Here is a 19,483-nt window from a genome sequence, read left to right on the forward strand (position 1 = left end):
TTTGGGGGACTTACTTTAGTGCACATTTTTGTTCATACAAATAATCTATAAAAACAATGAGTTGTCTATAATTGAATGTTTCACCATAGTACAATACTTTTTTGTGTTAAGATCAAAATTAAACTTATTTGTCACTAATATTTGCATCTTCTGTTGATCTTACTTGTACTTAATATAAAGCGCTTTCTGATTTTGCTATTTAAGAAAAGCCTATTTGTACTGGGATGCAGTCTTCCACTGGTGGGCAACAGGTTTGTCGTCAATTTCTATGCTGGTTTGATTTTGTGGAGGCACTTGACCAAACCTAGTTTGTGCCATATCGGTGCTTGTTTTTAAGGACCAACATGCCCCTATCTTTGGATGTGAAAAAAAATAAGAGTTTGTACTACCTTACCTAGCTAAGTTCACGCATCGTAGTCACAAAGACTACTATTCTTGATTTTTTATTCTAATTCTCTTTCGTAACTCAAGTAAAGGACCAAGCATGGGTTGGGTACTTCGGTGCAAATTTTTATGACATGAAGGCTGAAGGCTGAAGCCATAACATGAATCTTCACACAGTAGACCTATTCTAGTCACATGGGGCAGATCTAAGACTTAGTTAAAGGTGACTAAATTATTCCTATAATTTTAAATTTTTAATTATACGTATAAGAATTTAATTGAATTTTATTTTTTTATAAATTTTGTATATAGTCTAGCTACCTTCAATAAATAACATATGTTTAGTTATAACCTAGTGGTTAAAACTCTATTTCAAAATTTTCTAGTTCTACACCTGATCAAACGCTATTTCATTTATAATAAGTGAGTTTTTTGCTTAACTGATTTAATTTTTAGAGTTTTATTTTATAGACAATCTTCACGTATACAAATTATATTATAACAAATCTATATATGGTTAAATTTCACTGGAAGTCACTAAACTTTGTCCTTTGTCACAAATTAGTCACTCAAGTTTGATTTGTTCCTCCATAGCCATTGAGCTTTTAATTTGTTCCAATCAAGTCACCCTGTAACTTTTCTGTCCAAAATATAAACGGAATATTCTCATTACGTTCAAAATATAACTGAATATGTTCATTATGTCCAAAATTTTAACGGAAAAGTTATATTTTATTAAATTTTTGTATGAAAAAGTTATAGGATGACTTGATTGAAACAAATTAAAAGTTCAGTGGTTATGGAGGAACAAATCAAACTTGAGCAACCAATTCATAACAAAGAACAAAGTTTAGTGACTTACAATGAAATTTACCCCAAATCTATTAAACAACTCTAACGATTAACTTAATAATATAAAAAATATTGAAATATTCGATAATTCTAGATAGAGCATAGATTCAGTTTGTTGAATTTAAAAAATAATTTGTCATTCATCAAACATATTGAAAAACTAATGTGTAGATTTTTCACAAGTGGTCAAATAATTCTCAAATTATATTAAATTTATTGCCTAATCTTAGTAATCTATTTTATCATCACTATATTAGTGATGTAGTAGTTTGTCCAGTAAACAAATTATAATGCTAGTTCCCGTGATTGTCACATTTATTGAACACACAAATTTGATTATATGTCAATTTATCTTTTCGCATCAACAATATATGTCCACTGATTTGAAGCGTAAATCAATAAAAAAAAATATTCAGGTAGGTTTAAGGACTTCATACAGAGCCTTATTCAAAAGATGGCCTAAATAGTTGGATTCGCTTCACAATTTGTACAGACCATTTAGATTTAGAAGACAATTTAGATTTGTGCAATTATAAATCCATCTCAACAACTGAATGTATATAATCGAACTTTGAATAAAATTCCGTTCAAAACCCTTCACAAAATACTGCATGATTTACAAAGATCATAGAATTTTTTAAAATATGACAATACAGGGCAAGAAATTGCATGACTTCCTATGAAATCTGATTAATTTACCCACAAAACAGAGCAAGAAATTGCATGACTTTCTAGGAGATCTGATTTGCGCTAACTACACTGACAAATTAAGTTTTTACATAACCAATGCGCCGAAAACATCGACAAAACAAAAGAAAAAGGACATCATGCCCATATTATTAAAAAATAAATAACAGACGTAGAACTTTATTTTAGAAAAATCAACGTGGACGAGTTTGATTGAATGGCCCGCCTACTGCTGCAGGGAATATTTTCTCGATGAAAAAAAAAAAAACAAGAATAGAGGGGAGGTTATCATCATAAAAGGACGTGCATCAAGACTTGGCAAATTTGTACGGATACAAAACAAAAACGACATTGTAATCTCGGTCGTCCATTAATTACCTTGAGATTTAAAAAGTATCTGATGGACGATTCATGATGTATGTTTTTTATTTACTTAAAACTGACGAACGTAATCACTGCTTTTATAGTAGAAACCTGACAAATCACCTTGGGCACTGGAGCAGGATACGGGTATGTAGATTCCCTCAATTGCATGCTTGTAATTTCAATAATGTGATGTCTTTGTTGAGCCAATCATGGGTTATATGTTTTTAATATGAACTATGTTCCGAAGCTCCATATTATTGACACTTGTTTGGTTCCAGATGGGGAATCGATGGGAAAGGAAAAACATCAATTTAACATCTTTTATGTTTTAGATATTATGTTTGAAATCAAATTTGTATCTTTTTCTTAGAGAGATAGTGTGGAGTAGGTCAAATTGTGTTTTGATTATCAAAATATCAAACAATTACGTCTTATTTAGAAATTAAATACTAAATTTTTTATTATTAACATAACAAATAAAAATTAAAAAAATGACATTAATTTTGTAAATTTTCAGAAATAATATTTTCGTTAGAGTATTCAGCAAAATGTATGCTCACTTTCACTAAATAATTCAGCGGTCGTAATCAATCAAAAAACAAAAAACATACATTTCTAACATTAATATATATGGAACATATATTATACCGAATGTTTATAATATTTTAATAGACAAAACGAAAAATTCAAACAAAATTTGAGTCAAACCGTAGAATTGATGTTTCGTTTGTAATATTCTAATAAAAAATATATATTTTAATATAAAAAGCTAATTTTGTGTCTTTATAGCTACTGTTTAGATTTTGTGCCTTTTTTTTTATGATGTCTTGTAACTTGTGGACCAATCTATTTAAATAAGGAAACATTTTTGTTGTTGTTTGTGTGGCCCGCACAATAACCAGTCATATTACGCAAGAACCAACTTTCTTGAATTAGCAACGTTTTGTGTGGCTCGTACAACTCTCGGAATTCAACCAACTAGATCTGTAATTTCCAGATTGAAGAGTGTGGCCTACTCTGTCATTTGTGTGGCCCGCACAATGCTCTGGAAATTGTTTGATCTACTTTGTATATGTGGTTTTTTGTAATTACAAATCTCATAATCAGTCCATTAATAATTTAAATTTTTTTGTATATGTCTACACATTTATGGACTACACCTTAATAAATACATAGATTATCAAATATTCTTAATCTTTATATATCACTTTAGTTAGACAATCATATATGACAGTACATAATTCAAAATTATATTACACGTATGCTCAACGGATACTATGATTCAACGGAGGGTACTCGCGCCACTGTGCTAAACTTGTGGTTCGGAAAGCAAGGACCTAAAAAAACATAATTATGCGATTTGTGGTATGGTTCATTGGATTGTTTGATGTTTTTCAATGAAATGTTTTACGTTGTTCAACGATGTAATCATCAGTGGAAAATATACAAATAGTATCGTCCCCATCAGAATCAAATATGTTAAAAATGTGATACTAATTAATTAATAATATCTTTACTAGCTATGGTTCATTGGATCGTTTGATGTTTTTTAATGAAATGGTTTTACGGTTTAGCGTTCAACGATGTAATGGTGTTTTGCTACAGTATGATTTTTTTTTTCCAATGAGATGTAGTAACTTTTTTTTTCTGCAAAAAGTTAAAAAAAAATATATATAATATATAATTATGTGCTATGAAATTATATAATATTCAATGAGATGTAATAACTATATTCGATTATGTGCTATGAAATTATATTATATTTTACCAATGTTTTGTAAGGCCGTAAATAGTGTATAAAATATGCCACAAGATAAAGATATAATAAGGGTCATCTATATATTTTTTTTTCTTTTAAACAAAGTGGGATAGCCCAATGATTTTATTGAAATCAGGGATATATATATGGGTCATATATATATCTAGCGACCTTTCTCGACAGGTACAACAATGACAAGTTTTGCATGCTGTATATATATTGGTTTGTTGTGCACTTTTACGTACTAATGGGAAAACTTGATGAAATTCAGGCATATTAATTAATCTTTGTTTAAAGATACAAAATATTTGACATTCATTCTTATATATCGTAAAGGGGAAGAATTGAAAAAAAAAATATATAGAAAAATAGATCACCGTGGAGTTTTCAATTATTGTCGGAATTATATTTGTTCATTCTGGTGGAAATAGAACCTCTAATTTTTAGTCAGAGAGTTATAAATAAAAGTAAAAATATAATGAAATGTACATGATTGTGCCTCAATAAAATATTTTGTACATTGATCACACATAACATGTACATGCAGATATCTATTTGTAAATTACTACAATTGTTTCAAGCGAAAAATAATTATACACATTCGGAATGTACATTCCTTTGCTAGCTAGTCACCTTTGTGGGTAGTAATTAACATGTTGACTTAACCGGGGTGTCCAAACAATTATCTCATTTAATAAGTTAATATTCTAATTAGAGGCATATAGGTAGTGCAAAGTACAAGGTTGGCACTAATGCATAGTTTTGGTGCATGGGTCAAGCTCCCATGCAAGCCGTCAAAGACCTTGACCACCATTGAGCTTTGTGTTCAAACTTCAAGAGTTCAAACTCTTATATATTATATTACCTATAAAAGCTTGCTTTGGGCCATCAAGTACACTAATATTAAATTATTTATCATTGTATAATAAAATATCCACCGTACGTATCAGGCTTTCCACGCTGGCCCCTGCTAATTAATTGTATATATGATATAGACATCATGTTGACCCAAGTACCGAAATTGGCATAATAGTGTTGATATATATGAGCTAAGGGATTATATATTTAAGGGTAAATAAGGTATATATATAATTGCACCCCATTTTATTCCTCAAGGTCAAATGCGAATATGTGAAATATTTTTGAAGAAGAAAACGAAATGATGAAGTGTGGGTCCGAGTAGTCAAACCAGATCTTTGATCGTTATTTGAGGCAAGCCTCAAAGCCCCTCTCTCTCTCTGCCTAATTTATCTTTTGCTTTTGCAGCTTTGTAACCTTCTCTGCAATCTAACATTGCTTTCAATTCTTTAACGGTCTCATGATAAGAATGTAATTCAACCTTATGCGTGACCACACTGTACTATATATAGCTTTGTATTATCATCTCTCTCTGCTTATTAAAAATTAAACTTTCTAGCCACGTCATTTTCTTCATTTTCATTAAACTCTTAGTTAGATCTCTTGTCATTGGGAGAAGCACTGAGCCTCTCAAAGCAACTTTGTAATCTTTGGCATTGATCTTTGTTAGATATACATCTGCATTTATGTACGCTTTAAGTATAGTGTAACAGTCCTCAAACCCTTTTCCTCTGTTTTCTCTTTTGCTTGCATCCCTATGTAATTCCTCTCCTTTTGTCCCCACATAAATGCGCTTGCCAGTTCTCTGTGACACGAGTCCACAACTATATATGTGTCTACGTGACAGTAAACTCTTTTTTTTTCTTCTGAAATTTCTATTTGACAGTAAACTCTCTTTTTTTGACAGACCTGATACCATTATGATCAGGTTTATTTGGCAGTAAACTCTACTGCTGGATTTTAAACGGAAATAGGGATCCAGGAAAATTACTAAAAAGGCACTTTTAAACTAAAAAAATATTTTGCAAGGCTGACATTGCTACATACTTGAGAGTCACAAGCTTTTTTTTTATTATTATTATTCAAGAGAGTCACAGGTTGTACTCGACTCCGAAAACAAAAAAATTATATTGCTAGTTTTAGCGAACAAATGTTAATATTTTATGTAAACTTCACGAAATGTTTTAGTTTATATGATTTTTTACAGATTTTCTATGGTATGACGTGTTAAATTGTAAGTCAATGTTGGTTATAGCACTTAGCAAGAAAGTTGGGACAACGAAAAATGGAGCCGAAAATTTTCCAAACAGGGGCAAGTTTTGTGAGTACATACTATAGACAATAACTTAAATTTAATAGCTTTGGAAGTATATATGGATGTCACTTGTTTAAAATTTTGTGAAAAGTATAGGGACACTTTAGATTTCTTTATATATATAGAAGAATAGAAAAATAGTATGCATAATTACTATAAAAAAAAATTTAAAAAAATGGGGTCATTTGAGAGCATACTGAAGGTTACACACAAAAGTGCCACAGGAGATCAGGAATGGATGCATGCATGCATGCTTGGCCTGTGGAGAAGATATCAAAGACTGAAGACTGTCACTTTCAAAGGACTGGAGACTGGAGAGGTGTCAGTAAAGGAGAAATGGGGCCCAAAATCCTGGCGTTAATATCAGATCAAAGTGTTATCAATCAACACGCCTATGGATTTATTTTTATTTTTTGAGAAAAACCTATGGATTTATCAGGACGTGGTGATGGCATACATTAATTGCAAGTAACATGAGACTGGTACTAGAAAAAAGAATTGAACTACTTTTTACCATGGCCATTTTTGCATTACTTCTTGTACCATCTTCCTCCCACCACATTACTTCTCGTGCTGTATTTCATTATGACCTAGTTCAATGATTCTATTTTTGGGGGTTCTTTAGCTACTGCCACGGTGAACCCCATAGCAGTATTTTGTTTCCGATTTGGTGAACCTTACATATCAGAGTGCCTTCATAATAACCGAAATTACTAAATAAGTACATTTCAAGAGCGTATAAATATTTTATTTCTCTTAGATTAATTTTTACTAAATAAGTATATTGCCAGAGCATTTAGAAGTGTGTATTTCTCTTGAGGTAATTTGTGAGGCTAATATTTTAGCTCGCTCCAGAGATGGCTCGCTAGACTCTTTAGACAATATAAAAATAGAGAGTAAAAAATAATAACCATCAACTATTGTAAGATTGTTTTTCAGAACAGATCTATAGTCAAATTTCTTTAGGTAGTTACAAACGTGTGCAATAGGTGCTAATCCAACTTGTAAAGTCAATCATCTACATAAGTGTCAACAAAATTTCTATGAGACTATGAAGTGCAACTATATCAACAATAGAGCCGAACAAAACTAGAGAAATTCTTAGCTTGCCAAGTTAGTAATGTAAAGAACAATAATTGCAGTATTATTTTTTTTTTGATGATGACAATATAATAGTGAAAGATTTTAATATTAATCACAAAAATATCTCTTTGGGTGAGCTTGGTCATGAACGGAAACTAGAAAATTCAATTTATCATTAAATGCTTCTCATAGGATGGTTAGCATTTAGATAAAAATTATAAGATAAATGGTTTATGGGCCTTATGATAGTGGAAATTGGGCTTTGTCTTCAGTTCAAATGGGAACCTAAATGTCAGCCAGCCTTTTTGAGTTTCAATCCATGTTGTAGAAAAGCACCAAAATCATGAAGTTATATCCTAATCGAACAATCTCCATTTTTGCAGATATACAATTGAATTTAGTTCAAGTATATCAGAAAAGATATTTCCAAGTTAAGCAGAACGTGCACCACAATATGATACGTCATTTACAAAGTACAAGTTACCTAGACAATATGTTCTCTGGTTGAGATAATCCTAAGCAAATATTCAACTAAATAAATTCAAACAGAGAAGTAGGCAGTAAATGGACTTACTAAATGCAATCATGCATAACAGAACAAATAGCATAACAAAGAAATACTTGAACAGCTGTTGGCAGTTGCAATTTCACCCAACCATAGTTCGCTTGCGGCCTCGCTGTCTCACTGTATAAAGTAAAACAGATAAATTAAGTATCACGCGCAAAAGAAATAAGAGAAAAACAGATAGTATACAAAACTGTCCCTTATCTTTACCCTGAGCAAGCTTATTCATTGTTGCTGACCACTGTTTTGAAGCCTTCCTATATGCTGCTAGAATTTTCTCCATCTATTAAAAGAAAAAAATAAACACACAAGGCTTCTTTTGTCAGAAATTTACCTATAGGTCAAGGAAACAGAGCAAAAGAGAATGAGGTGCATTACCAGAATGAATCTAATTTTCAATTGGTACCAGTCAATGCTCATATTATCGAGTACCAAGTAGAGGATGGAAAGGCGACAAACCAGAACAGAACCTTTTCTTCTAAATTTACAAAAGAGATGAAATCTAACCTGTACCAACAAAAGGGTCGAGAAATAATGGCCCCATCCAAACCACCAACCTATTTGAGTTAAGCCTTATTCACTGACACAGTTGCTTACCAAAATGTTGGTTTTGGGAGTATATTACATTTTTTTTTATATAATAAAATAAAACCTTTTGGGATAATGCATAAGTTAAGCCTTTTATTTCAACAAAAAGAGCTGAACAGGTCAAGTCAGGCTCAAGCTGACCAGACCATAGGTCCAGAAGTCCTGACCCAGACCCCACCACTTAAATCCCAATGAATTGGGTCTCCTCAACTGGCTTAAGTTTACCAGTAGGGTCATAACTGTGAACCCAGAAACCGTGGATAAAAGTTTTATATGGTAAGCTGAAATTTTTGGCCAAAACAGGCACTTTTTTCAGTGTACCAACAAAAATTGATGGTGTTACAGGTGAGGACTGGAGCTGTAGAATCAGCAATAGGACATGCCAACTTTATTGTCAAACTCAACTTATTCCTCCAATAACAACATCATCGGTTTCACAATAGATAACTACTTCACAATTTATAAATACAAGAATTGCTTGCTCATCTCCATGAGCCTTTGATTCTGCCTTCCTCTAGGTTGAATTTCGGGGTACAATATTATTTCCTGGGAAAGGAGAAAAGGAGAAGGAAGGGAAAAGGGAAAAGAGAACCAACCAATAAAAGGAAAATAGAAATGGAAAAGAAAATTAAGAATATACCACGTCACCACAGGAAGAATGCATAGAAAGAAGAGCCCTCTCCAGTACATAGAGATCCACTGCTTTATCCTCTGGTAGAGTGGATGTGAAGCTCAGTCCAAAATCAATCAACACCTGCATCATCACTCATTTTGTCTAAATCCAATTCAAGAAAAAACCAATTAAATAGGATCTCTATTAAGACTTGATCGATTGGAAGTATTTTGGTCAAGTCAAATGAAGAAAATCAGGTTAACCATTGTTCACTTTATATAATTTAACTTTAGTGTTAGTGGTCAGGTGTCATTTGCAACTATCAATGAAATGTCAGGCGCTAGTTATAACTGAATTAAAAAATGTCGAGTGCAGTTTAAAAAAGAACCTATCAACAAGTTATATACTACAGAAATGAAAAACTAAATGCCTAACCACTTGATTGGTGCCTTCCTTAACAATCATATTCGACGTGGTTAGATCGCCATGAACAAGGCCCCCGTCATGTAATTTCGCAATTGCAGTCCCGATTTGGGTAGCGATATCATACAGCCTTTCTTCAATAACACCATTGGACCCAAATTCCAGTAGTACATCCTTCACTGAACGACCTTCAATGAATTCAAAGGTTAAGGTATGGTGCACTGAGTCGACACCATATAAAACAGGAGTTACAACACCAAGCCGTCTGGCTTTAGTCATGCAGCGTGCCTCCTGTACAGTATCATGAAACCACCATGAGCTATCTCTATAGCAACAGTAATATATACTCATCATTGGGCCCCTTTTCCAAATTACACCCAATATTTTACTGTGGTCGCAAATAAGACCTATTTCTTAAAGTACAAGTAGGATCTGGCAATGTGCGATATATTTGAAAAGAACACCCTAAATTAAACACTAACAACTTTATCCATGCTCTGATATGCACCCAGATTAAGTTGAGCTCATCAACATGTGGAACCATAAGTAAGAACGAACTGATAATAAAGAAATTCAGAGACAGGATAACAAGTCCTTTTTTCCTCGACTTCAGCTATGGTTTGACACTTGAGTGCTATTTGTAAACCATCCAGAAAATGTTCATGTGCTACTCACAAATAGAATTAATATCTAGCATGATTTTTGCAATATTAGAAAAGTATCAAACGAAATTTGCAAATATCTCATTTCCTTTTGTACTGGAAAAAAGATGGGAATATTGTGTCTTTTAGCATCAGCTTACCAGTATAATTACTGATTACAATTAATTGCTTCCCCTAAGATGAGACAACTTAAATTGAATTGATAAATGCCCCACTGAAACCAAAACTGGATATATGATTATAATTAAACGAAAAACCAATCAATACAGACCGCATTCAGGCGCTTGAGAGTGAGCTTTGAATCCAAAATCGGATGCCTGTACTTCTTAGAGAATCTCTCCTTGATTATGCACTTGCGCCCAACAAAACTTGATAGAAAAACCCTCTGTAAAAACAGTAAAACAAAAAACAAATATTATTTCGAAGAAACCCCGAGAAAATGGGAACTTCAATCAAAAGTTACTAGAAGAACTCGAGATGGGTAACAACAGCTTCTGCACCCTGCTTGATTAAGACACCCAAATCCGCCGTGCCTGACTGACACGTGTCCATGCGTTCAAGCGCGTACTACTGGGAGAGTGGATTGAGGTTTAGGGTTTGTGATTTTGTGTTCAGTGCGTATAGGGGTAGAGACAATTGACTTCGTGTCCAGTGCATAACAGAATATTTCTGTTTAAGCCGGACCGTTCGATCAGAATCCGGGCCAATCCGGCTCTGGAATGCACGGGGGTCATTTAAGGTTCGTGCGGATTCTGATCGGACGGTTCGGATCTAAAAAGATATATTATGTCTGGTGGAATTTGGTATCGGGGAAGGGAGCTACGGTTTTGAATTCGGATCACCTCGGTACCGCAGCTACAATTATTAAATCCGGACCGTTTTTTAGCTTAAGCGCGAATCTCAAAACAGATCCCTATGTCTAAATAGGCACCGGATTTCAATCATCCGGGTGGAAATTTGCCAACTCATATTGTACTCAGTCCGGTACTTGGTACGAAACGGATTCTAGGGTTTTCGTCTGGAGCAAGAGGGAGGCGGGAGAGGGGCTTGGATTCTAGGACCGCTGGAGGCAGAGAAGTAGCGCAGTCTAATAAACATTATTAGCTAGATAAGAGCCTAAAGCCCAGTTCAGTATCTAATACATATGTTAGTCCATGGGCCTCTTGGCGAAGCTGTATAAAGGGCCTAATAAGTTATCTGAACCTAAATTTGAGAAATGAGAAGTGTCTTGCGCCTAAGGGCATCACTTAAAAGAAGAAGAAGAGATTTTGGTGTCTTTTCCAAAAGCTTTCGAATATTACTCAGGATTCTAAATAGATCTATAGTTGCGCTATAGCTTTTCGGATCTCAAAAGTATGACGCTATTAATCGTTTTTTCTTTTATCATGATTCTAAATAGCTAGATATTGTTGCGCAATAGTTGCGCTATAACTTTTTTGAATCTTAAAAGTGATGATGCAATAATTGTTATTTAGAACCTTGATATTACTACAGATGACACGTCGTCGAGACACTTTGGGGTTATTAATATAATTTTCTATTACCTCATAGTTATTTTAACTTTTAGATAAGACCATTAATTTATGCTCTATAAAATGGGATAGGACTGTAAGATTACCAACCCACCCCCCCCCCCCCCCCCCCCCCCCCCCCCCAGTTAACTTTTTTGTTATCTTCTGTCAATAAACATTAAATTCAATTAACTTATGCTATAAATTAGACCAAACAAATATGTAAAAGTTCGTGGATAGACATTAAATGAAAATTAAAATACTAATCTCTATCTTTCTATCTCAGGAAAATACCCATGGCATAACCCTAATTTGTTTAATTGGCCTCAAGCAATAACCATCTCCCGGTAATCTTAGCTCATCCTCACCCTCGCATAAATTTTTATTACCGATGGTTTTAAAGTGGAGTTTTTTTGTGGAGTTTGACATTTCGACTTCCAATGTTTTCATTATTTTTCTGGAACCTGGCCAGGTGGAGAACTTTAGCAATGTAAGGTGGATTCTATCAAATTAAAATGCAACATGGATCTATTCTAGTATTATACAAAGAACTCTTCAGTCTTCACCAGGAAACCTCCTCTTGACCAGGTAAAAAATCAGCAAATCCAAAATATCTTAACGTCTTATAATCCATACCAACAGACAACAACTAGCATAAAGTTATAGCCACCCTTTGGTCTAGTGACAAAGGTAAATACCCTCTGCTACAATAGGAGGTACAGGTTCGAAAGAATTACTTGTGGATATTAAAATATAGTTAAGCGGCTTGACCTTCAACCTTTACTCAAAAAACAACTAATACAGAGTAGGTGTTTAGAAAGAAATGAAAAATATATCATCCTTCCACAAGTAATTGGACCTAACAAAATGATTTTAATTTAAAACAAAGAAAAAAAAATCACTAATTCAAACACCTCCTTTGAGAGCCCTAGAAATTGCTCTGATAGTGTCAGGAGTCGTTCGGCAACAGCCACCTATAAGAGATGCTCCTGCTTCATGCCATACATTAACAAATGATACAAAATCTTCATCTGAAACTCCGTTTGATTTCTGCAAATATAACAAAGAATAATGTCACATAATCAGCATGATGGACTCATGCAGAATTTTTTTTAAATTTTGAATTTTGTTCAATGAAAGAATATTATTAGACTTACCACCCACTCCTTTTTCAGTGGATCATAGCTCTCACCGCTATTTGGATAAATCAAAATTGGTTTTTTGGTTACCTAAATTTAGGGACAATAAGTTTAATCAGTTTCTGTTGCACAGCAGTACTTTGAATGGTACTTTGAATGAACAAAGGACAATTTGAGAGTACCTCAGTCATGGAAATAATCAAATCATGAATAAATCTAGGAGGTGTGCAATTGATTCCAATTGCAACACAATTCTGGCAAGAATCAGCAATTGAACCACACTCTTCCAAAGAATCGCCACTCACTACATTCACCCCATCCTTCGAGTTAAAGGCAAACCATGCTGGTGTCTCTATTTCGCATTCCTTCAACAGTTCCACGTATGCCTAAAGTTGCATAGAACAAATTAACACTTCCATCATTAAAAACATTCCTAATTTAGTTACAACAGAAAAGACATCAAAATGAACTCCAAGTGTTACCTGTGTCTCTGTTTTGTTAGGAATTGTTTCAAATGCAATCAAGTCGGGACCCGCTTCAGCCAGAACCTGAAGCCTTCGTCTATGGAATTCTTTTAGAGTTTCCAAGGTAACATACTTGCCATAATCACCACTGCATTCACATCAGAATTAGAAATCACTATGTATCAAGTGCCGAAGATATATATCAATAGTACTATGGCTAAAGTTATGCATGTATCAGATGGTACCTGTATTCAGAGCCATCAGCCAAATAAGCTCCATAACTACCAACAGAAGCAGCTATCAGGATTTGGCGCTTCTTGGGGCACTTTTTGAGATATATGTCTCTTGCTTCAAGTGCAAGTTCCACACTTTTACGCAACAATGCTTCACTTTGATCTTGCGAGAAGCCTCTTGACAAAAACCCTTGAATTGTAGCCTACAGTACATGACCATTTTTGCAAGTGGTGTGCATTCAAATGTGATTTCATCTTTGATTTGACGGTGAAATGTTCAAAATTAATAGTACCTGATATGAACAGGTGATCAGGATGCTTGCACCAGCCTCCAGATAGTCCAGATGGACCTGTATTAAAAAAGTAGAAGCACTAATTAAATACTCTAATTTACAGAAATTCAGTATTCTAAGGTTAAGACAATGCAAGAGTGTCTGTTCTTTTTCTTTCTTTTGTTATGTACTTGGTGTTTGAAGTGTTAAAGTTATGGATTAGTATTAGGTTTCTTAAAAGGGAACAATAATGCATGAGATGCAACAGGGCTGTGTACCAAGCTAGTACTGTAGTTAGGTAATTTTTAGGGAATTATCAATTTTTCAGCATTTGATGTAGTTGTAGTTCTCTTTTTTTCTTTGTGTGTTGTATGACTTTTGTTTCTCCAAAATGTGGCTGCTAAACTGTTCTGATTCAAAATCAAGGCATTGACAAAGATAGAGTAAAAGTCAAGGGAATGACTGTTCTGATTCAAAGTCAAAGGCAAAATACTGTTTATTTATTTTTGTTTGTTGATTTTTGAGAGCAATGTTGTTTTCAACATCTGCACACCTCAGACAGTACTAAGAACATTTATATGTAAACAAACAAAGACCGAATCGTCTGCCCCCCGGGGGCAGGAAATTCCTGCTCCCAGAGTCTCTCCGGGTGGGGCCCCATTTAAAAACAGTAACAATAGTTAAACCCTTAAACAGTAACCAGTCCCACCCCGCAGTGACTCTGGGGACAGGAATTTCCTGCCCCCCGGGAGCAGACGATTCGGTCTCAAACAGAGTCAAAGGCAAAATACTGTTTATTTAACTTAAATAATAGATAGTGAGATGCATGATAATAACAATTAATTAGTTGAGTTTACCGACAACCGTAAAAAAAAAAACAATTAATTAGTTGAGAGCACGTTTCCCCAAAAATTCCATTATCAATTGAACAAAAAGAATAAATACATATTTATTCGTTTATATTTATGTTGAGGAATCTCTATTACAATAATCGATGAAATCCACAATCTTCATCAACCTAAGTTCATAGATTATCAATGTTGAGAAGAAACACATAAAATACTCATGCATACGACAGAAAAACACAAGATTAAATAATAAATTCAAAGTATTTCACGAAAAGTAACTCAAAATGTTATATCAAGATGATGATTAACCTATACAAAAATCCTTACTCTAAGAAAAAAAAAAGGGACTTGAACAAAGAAGTACCTTTCTAATAAGTTCAGGACAGGAGAAGAGGCACTTGGAGCTCCAGAGCGCATCCTTGATATCAGCACCGTTGGTTTCCAGCTCAGTCGCCAATCCACCGTCTATCACCGCCCATCCTCCATTCTCCTTGAGCAACTCCTCTACCACATTACTCTTCTTCTCAGCCGTCTGATCCATCTCCTGGGTGTCTGATTTTGATTACCGTTCTCTTTTTTTCGGATAGAGGAATGAGTAATTGATGATAGCGCCGCAACTGCTTAGTCTCTTCGAGCTCCTCTCCATTCCCAGTTTATAGCGCCAAGATGCCCACTTGGTGTTGATAGCAAATAGCATGAATTCCAATCCAGGCCGGATCTTTTCTTGTAGCCTCCGCTTTACTGAATGTGGACCACAATCAATGTGGCACAATGAATGTAGAACTTAAATGGTCTACTAGAACGGGTGTAGTTTTAGTTACGGAAAGAATTGGAATTTGGGATGCTCGGGACTCTGGGTCCGGCCCTACCACGAGGTAATCTCTGTAAATATTTTGAATTTTGGGACAAATGAGATGAGAGTATCGGATTCGGAGGATTTTTTTGATAAACCATAATTAAGAAAATATTTTTGATATACCAGAAGGACCGGAGGAGTCCTCCGGTCTCAAATTCTGCATTTTCTCGAGACCGGAGGAGCCCTCCGGTCTTAACAATTTTTCATATTTTTCACACCTTTTTTATTGATGGTGGTGCGGCGTATCGTGCAGCGACTCATTTTTTTTTTTTTCACTTTTTTTTTTCTCACCAAAAAACAGAAGATCGGAGGAGCCCTCCGGTCTCAAATTTTGCCTTTTCTCAAGACCGGAGGAGCCCTCCGGTCTTAACAATTTCTCACCAATTTTTATTTTTTGGGTGCGTCGGTGCGGCAACTGTAAAGTCACGTTTTATTGTCTTTTCTTTTTGCTATAGATCATCTTCTCTCCCCCTCAGTCTAACATAAATTCAAAAAACTTAATCTTATAAATTTCTTCTTCTCCGTCATTTTAAGTGTGAATTGTGCAGTTGTAACTTAAAAATCTTTTTCTTAATTATGGTTTATCAAAAAAATTCGGATTCGGAGGGGCTGTTCACAAGTTACAACTGCACAATTCACACTCCAAATCCGTGAAAGTAAAGGCACGCGGTGCACAACTTTTCTCCAACTGTAAGATCATGCGGGACCCCCTCCTCGGAGTGAAAAATGTACACCCTGTTCACTACTTCATTGTGACTGCATGGTCACCACTGCGTAGCGCAGTTGGTAAAGACACCCCACTCTCCTTTGAGAGATGTGGATTCGATCTCAGCCAAAGGCTGGAAGATGTGTGAGTGTGTGGGGCCTACGGGCATATCTCAAAAAAAAAAACTTTTGCTGCATGAGGGCTGGACCTAGAAAATTTACTGGAGCTTATTTTTTTGATTCAATATCCCAGAGATGCTATAATTTTTTTTATTCAATATTCCAGAAAATCTACTGTGTACTCTCAAATCCAAGATAGACTATCCCAGAGATGTTATATTTTATTTTATTCAATATCTTTTTTTGTAAGGCTTTTTTATATTCTACGGGAGGAGCAAGCTAACAACTGGGTTATTTGATTTTTAAAAACTCAGTTGCGGGTTCAATTATGAATGTAACCCCACCCGTTCCGGTTTATTTCAGAGATATTATATGTAGTGTCTCAAAAATGACGCCTACGGGCTTCCAATATAAATAAAAAAAAAGTGTCTAAAAAATGGGGTTCACTTATTTACGCAGTAAAATACCTTTAAAAAAATCATTTCATATCAGTGACAAATGTTAGTTTTTCAAAAGTTTCATTTGAGAATGTATATAAAAGTAAAGTTCTTCCTCTATCATCAAATAAATTTAAGATCGGACTATATTTTAGTGCATTTTATTTTTAACTGTTTTTTTCTTAAATAAAATCAATTTAATTTGTAAGTTTTAAAGTTTTTAATAATAAAAAGAATGAACTGTTAACAAGTTGGCTTAGATCGATTCATGATTGACTTGGCTCGTCTTGACTCGTTATCAGGGACGGATCCAGAATTTCTGTCAAGATAGGGCACTAATCGGATTCAAATAGTTAATCAGGTTCAAACTCATTAACTTATCGGGTACACAATTACAACTCAATCTCTATAACTATATTTATTATAAAATATGTTACTATCATAAAATTGATTGACACAACATTGAAATATTTTTAGTAAGCTAATTAAAAATTTATTTGGCACAATTTACAGTGGGACTATTCTTAGCCAATTAACAAATTGAAGTCAAAGTTTAGATAAAAATTTAACCGAAATATAAGTGTTGAATAATAAAAAGCACAAAAAGTTTGGCCAACCCATTTCTTAAAATTGTAATAATAGATTCCACTGTCAGATCTTTCTTATTCTATTATTCTCTTTCATTATATTTACGAAATAGAGTATTGCATATCAAAAAAAATGAAATGCACAGAATCAACTAAAATTCAGAAGAAATTGATTCAAGAATCAAACTAACTCGAACCAGGGATAGGCACTATATCGAATCATGAATAGACACATTGAACAATTAGTACTGGATCAAAATAAAATATTCAAATCCAGGGGTAGGCACTTGCCTACCCTAATTTGTGCATGGATTCTTCCATGCTCGTTATAACATGAGATGTATTTAGCCTTAGCTAAACACGACTCGATTTGGCTCGTTTACGTTTAAGAAGAAATGTGTTATAAAGGAATCAACTAAGAGTAGGGGTGTTCATTGAGTCCGGTTTAGTCGGTTTTGAACCGAATTGAATTAGTTTGGACTAATGGTTCGGTTCGGTTTCCTTTTTAAATCGAATTATAACTTCAGTCTTGTTTGGTTTGAAAATTTTTAAAACCGAAATAACTGAACCGACCAAACTTTTATATATTATGAATTTGGTCCAGACTACCCCAATTTATTTATTAATCAATTGCTTTAAATACTTTGATTTATTTCTTAATATCCTGGTTTATTTCTTAATATATTTCGGTTTATTATAAATCAATTACTTTTAATAAAAAAATTAATATATTTCGGATTGAACCGAACAAACTGAAATAAAACTTTAGTTCGGTTCTATTTTTAAAATCGAACTGAATCGAACCGATGAACGCCCCAAATAAGAGGAATTCACATCTCTCCAATACCTGATAAGGGAATCTTTTACAATTACTAAATCTAGATCGTTCTTTTTAACTTGGCACAAATCTCAAAGCCCAAAAATACTATCCTCTATGATGACCCGAATCTCAAACCGGTTGAGATTTAATCTCAAACAGTAAAGTGAAGGTGATCCTTTGCAATACCTGAGAGGATAAGGATACGGATTCAAATAAGGAACCGAATCTGCTGAAATTCCCTTTAGAATTTCAGGGTCCTGCAATTCCAAACTCTCCCTATCTCTCTCCTCTCTCTCATCAAAGAGTTAATGAGATCACCTAAAATTCAATATATTGATTGAGCTTTTGAACATGATCCATGAAATCAGGAAGAGAGGGAAACTAATTTAATATGGGCTGGATTCAATGTATTGCGAGTTGCCATGTATTTATGGAGAGAAATTCGACATTGCAGGTGCAATAACTTATTAAGAGATTGTTATATTTATCCAAACAAATCAATTTTGGAAAATGTTGATAACAGCAATGTTAAAATTATCATAGTTTCTTAAAAATATATTCTAATGAAATTTTTTTTCTATTATTGCAGCTAAATTTATATTTAATTATCAGTGTCCAAACTTATTCCATATGCCTCGTGCATCCTTCCCTGCATAAATTCGTATCATCTACATTAACTCAAATTTTGAGTTAAAATATGAACCGTCTAATTGAGATCCGCATTGATATTAAGGCTGTGCTCCAGAACGCGGAGGGTAACTCTCATTAAAGGGAAGGGAGGGGAGACGCGCTCAGACCGCTGCTGCCCGCCTCGTTTACTCGCTCCAGAAACAAGGAGATCCGAGAGGAGAGGAGAGGAGAGGAGGGGAGACGGCACTGTGGCAGGGAGAAATCAAGTGTACAAAGCTGCGAAATTCGTACCCCCCGATTTGGGGTGTAGACGGAGTAACACGAGCGCGTTCCCCTTCCTCTCCCGTCCCCTTCCTCTGTGCGACAGGCTTCTGGAGCACAGCCTGAAGGACTTCGTATGTTATAAGTGTGGGCCAGATTAATTCGAATTCTGATCGTGCGGTTCATAAATTAATTCAAACGGTACACTAGATATAATTACCCATTAGATAGAATATCTTTTTAATAAAATAGAATTCAAATCTGGCCCATATTCTCCCTGCATAGGAATATAAATATTCATCCTTCTTCTTTTTTTCCCTTTTTTTCTTTCCCTGCTTGCCGCTTCCACATACAAATTTGCCCCATCATTTGCGTATATTTAATCTGAGAGAACCTGTAAATACAAGTGAATTACGTACAATTTGAAATTTTATTTCACAAGTTT

General features: G+C 34.4%; 2 protein-coding genes across 2 annotated transcripts; both read right to left on the bottom strand.

Annotated features, from left to right (window-relative positions):
* Positions 1–7,727: 7,727 nt before the first annotated feature.
* On the bottom strand, positions 7,728–10,804 carry LOC144559501 (Protein kinase superfamily protein). The gene is made up of 6 exons (XM_078308531.1): positions 10,645–10,804; positions 10,427–10,540; positions 9,506–9,784; positions 9,098–9,211; positions 8,080–8,152; positions 7,728–7,989 (listed from the first exon to the last, which is right to left on the bottom strand). Exons 1-6 carry the CDS (start codon positions 10,705–10,707, stop codon positions 7,952–7,954), a joined length of 681 nt encoding a protein of 226 aa, XP_078164657.1. The 5' UTR covers positions 10,708–10,804; the 3' UTR covers positions 7,728–7,951.
* Positions 10,805–12,268: 1,464 nt separating this feature from the next.
* LOC144559557 (homocysteine S-methyltransferase 2-like) lies at positions 12,269–15,295 on the bottom strand. The gene is made up of 7 exons (XM_078308620.1): positions 14,987–15,295; positions 13,796–13,852; positions 13,515–13,705; positions 13,288–13,417; positions 12,988–13,191; positions 12,824–12,895; positions 12,269–12,716 (listed from the first exon to the last, which is right to left on the bottom strand). Exons 1-7 carry the CDS (start codon positions 15,161–15,163, stop codon positions 12,573–12,575), a joined length of 975 nt encoding a protein of 324 aa, XP_078164746.1. The 5' UTR covers positions 15,164–15,295; the 3' UTR covers positions 12,269–12,572.
* Positions 15,296–19,483: the final 4,188 nt, after the last annotated feature.

This window comes from Carex rostrata, chromosome 9 (genome assembly GCF_964058835.1).
Source record: "Carex rostrata chromosome 9, lpCarRost1.2, whole genome shotgun sequence".
NCBI classification, from domain to species: domain Eukaryota; kingdom Viridiplantae; phylum Streptophyta; class Magnoliopsida; order Poales; family Cyperaceae; genus Carex; species Carex rostrata.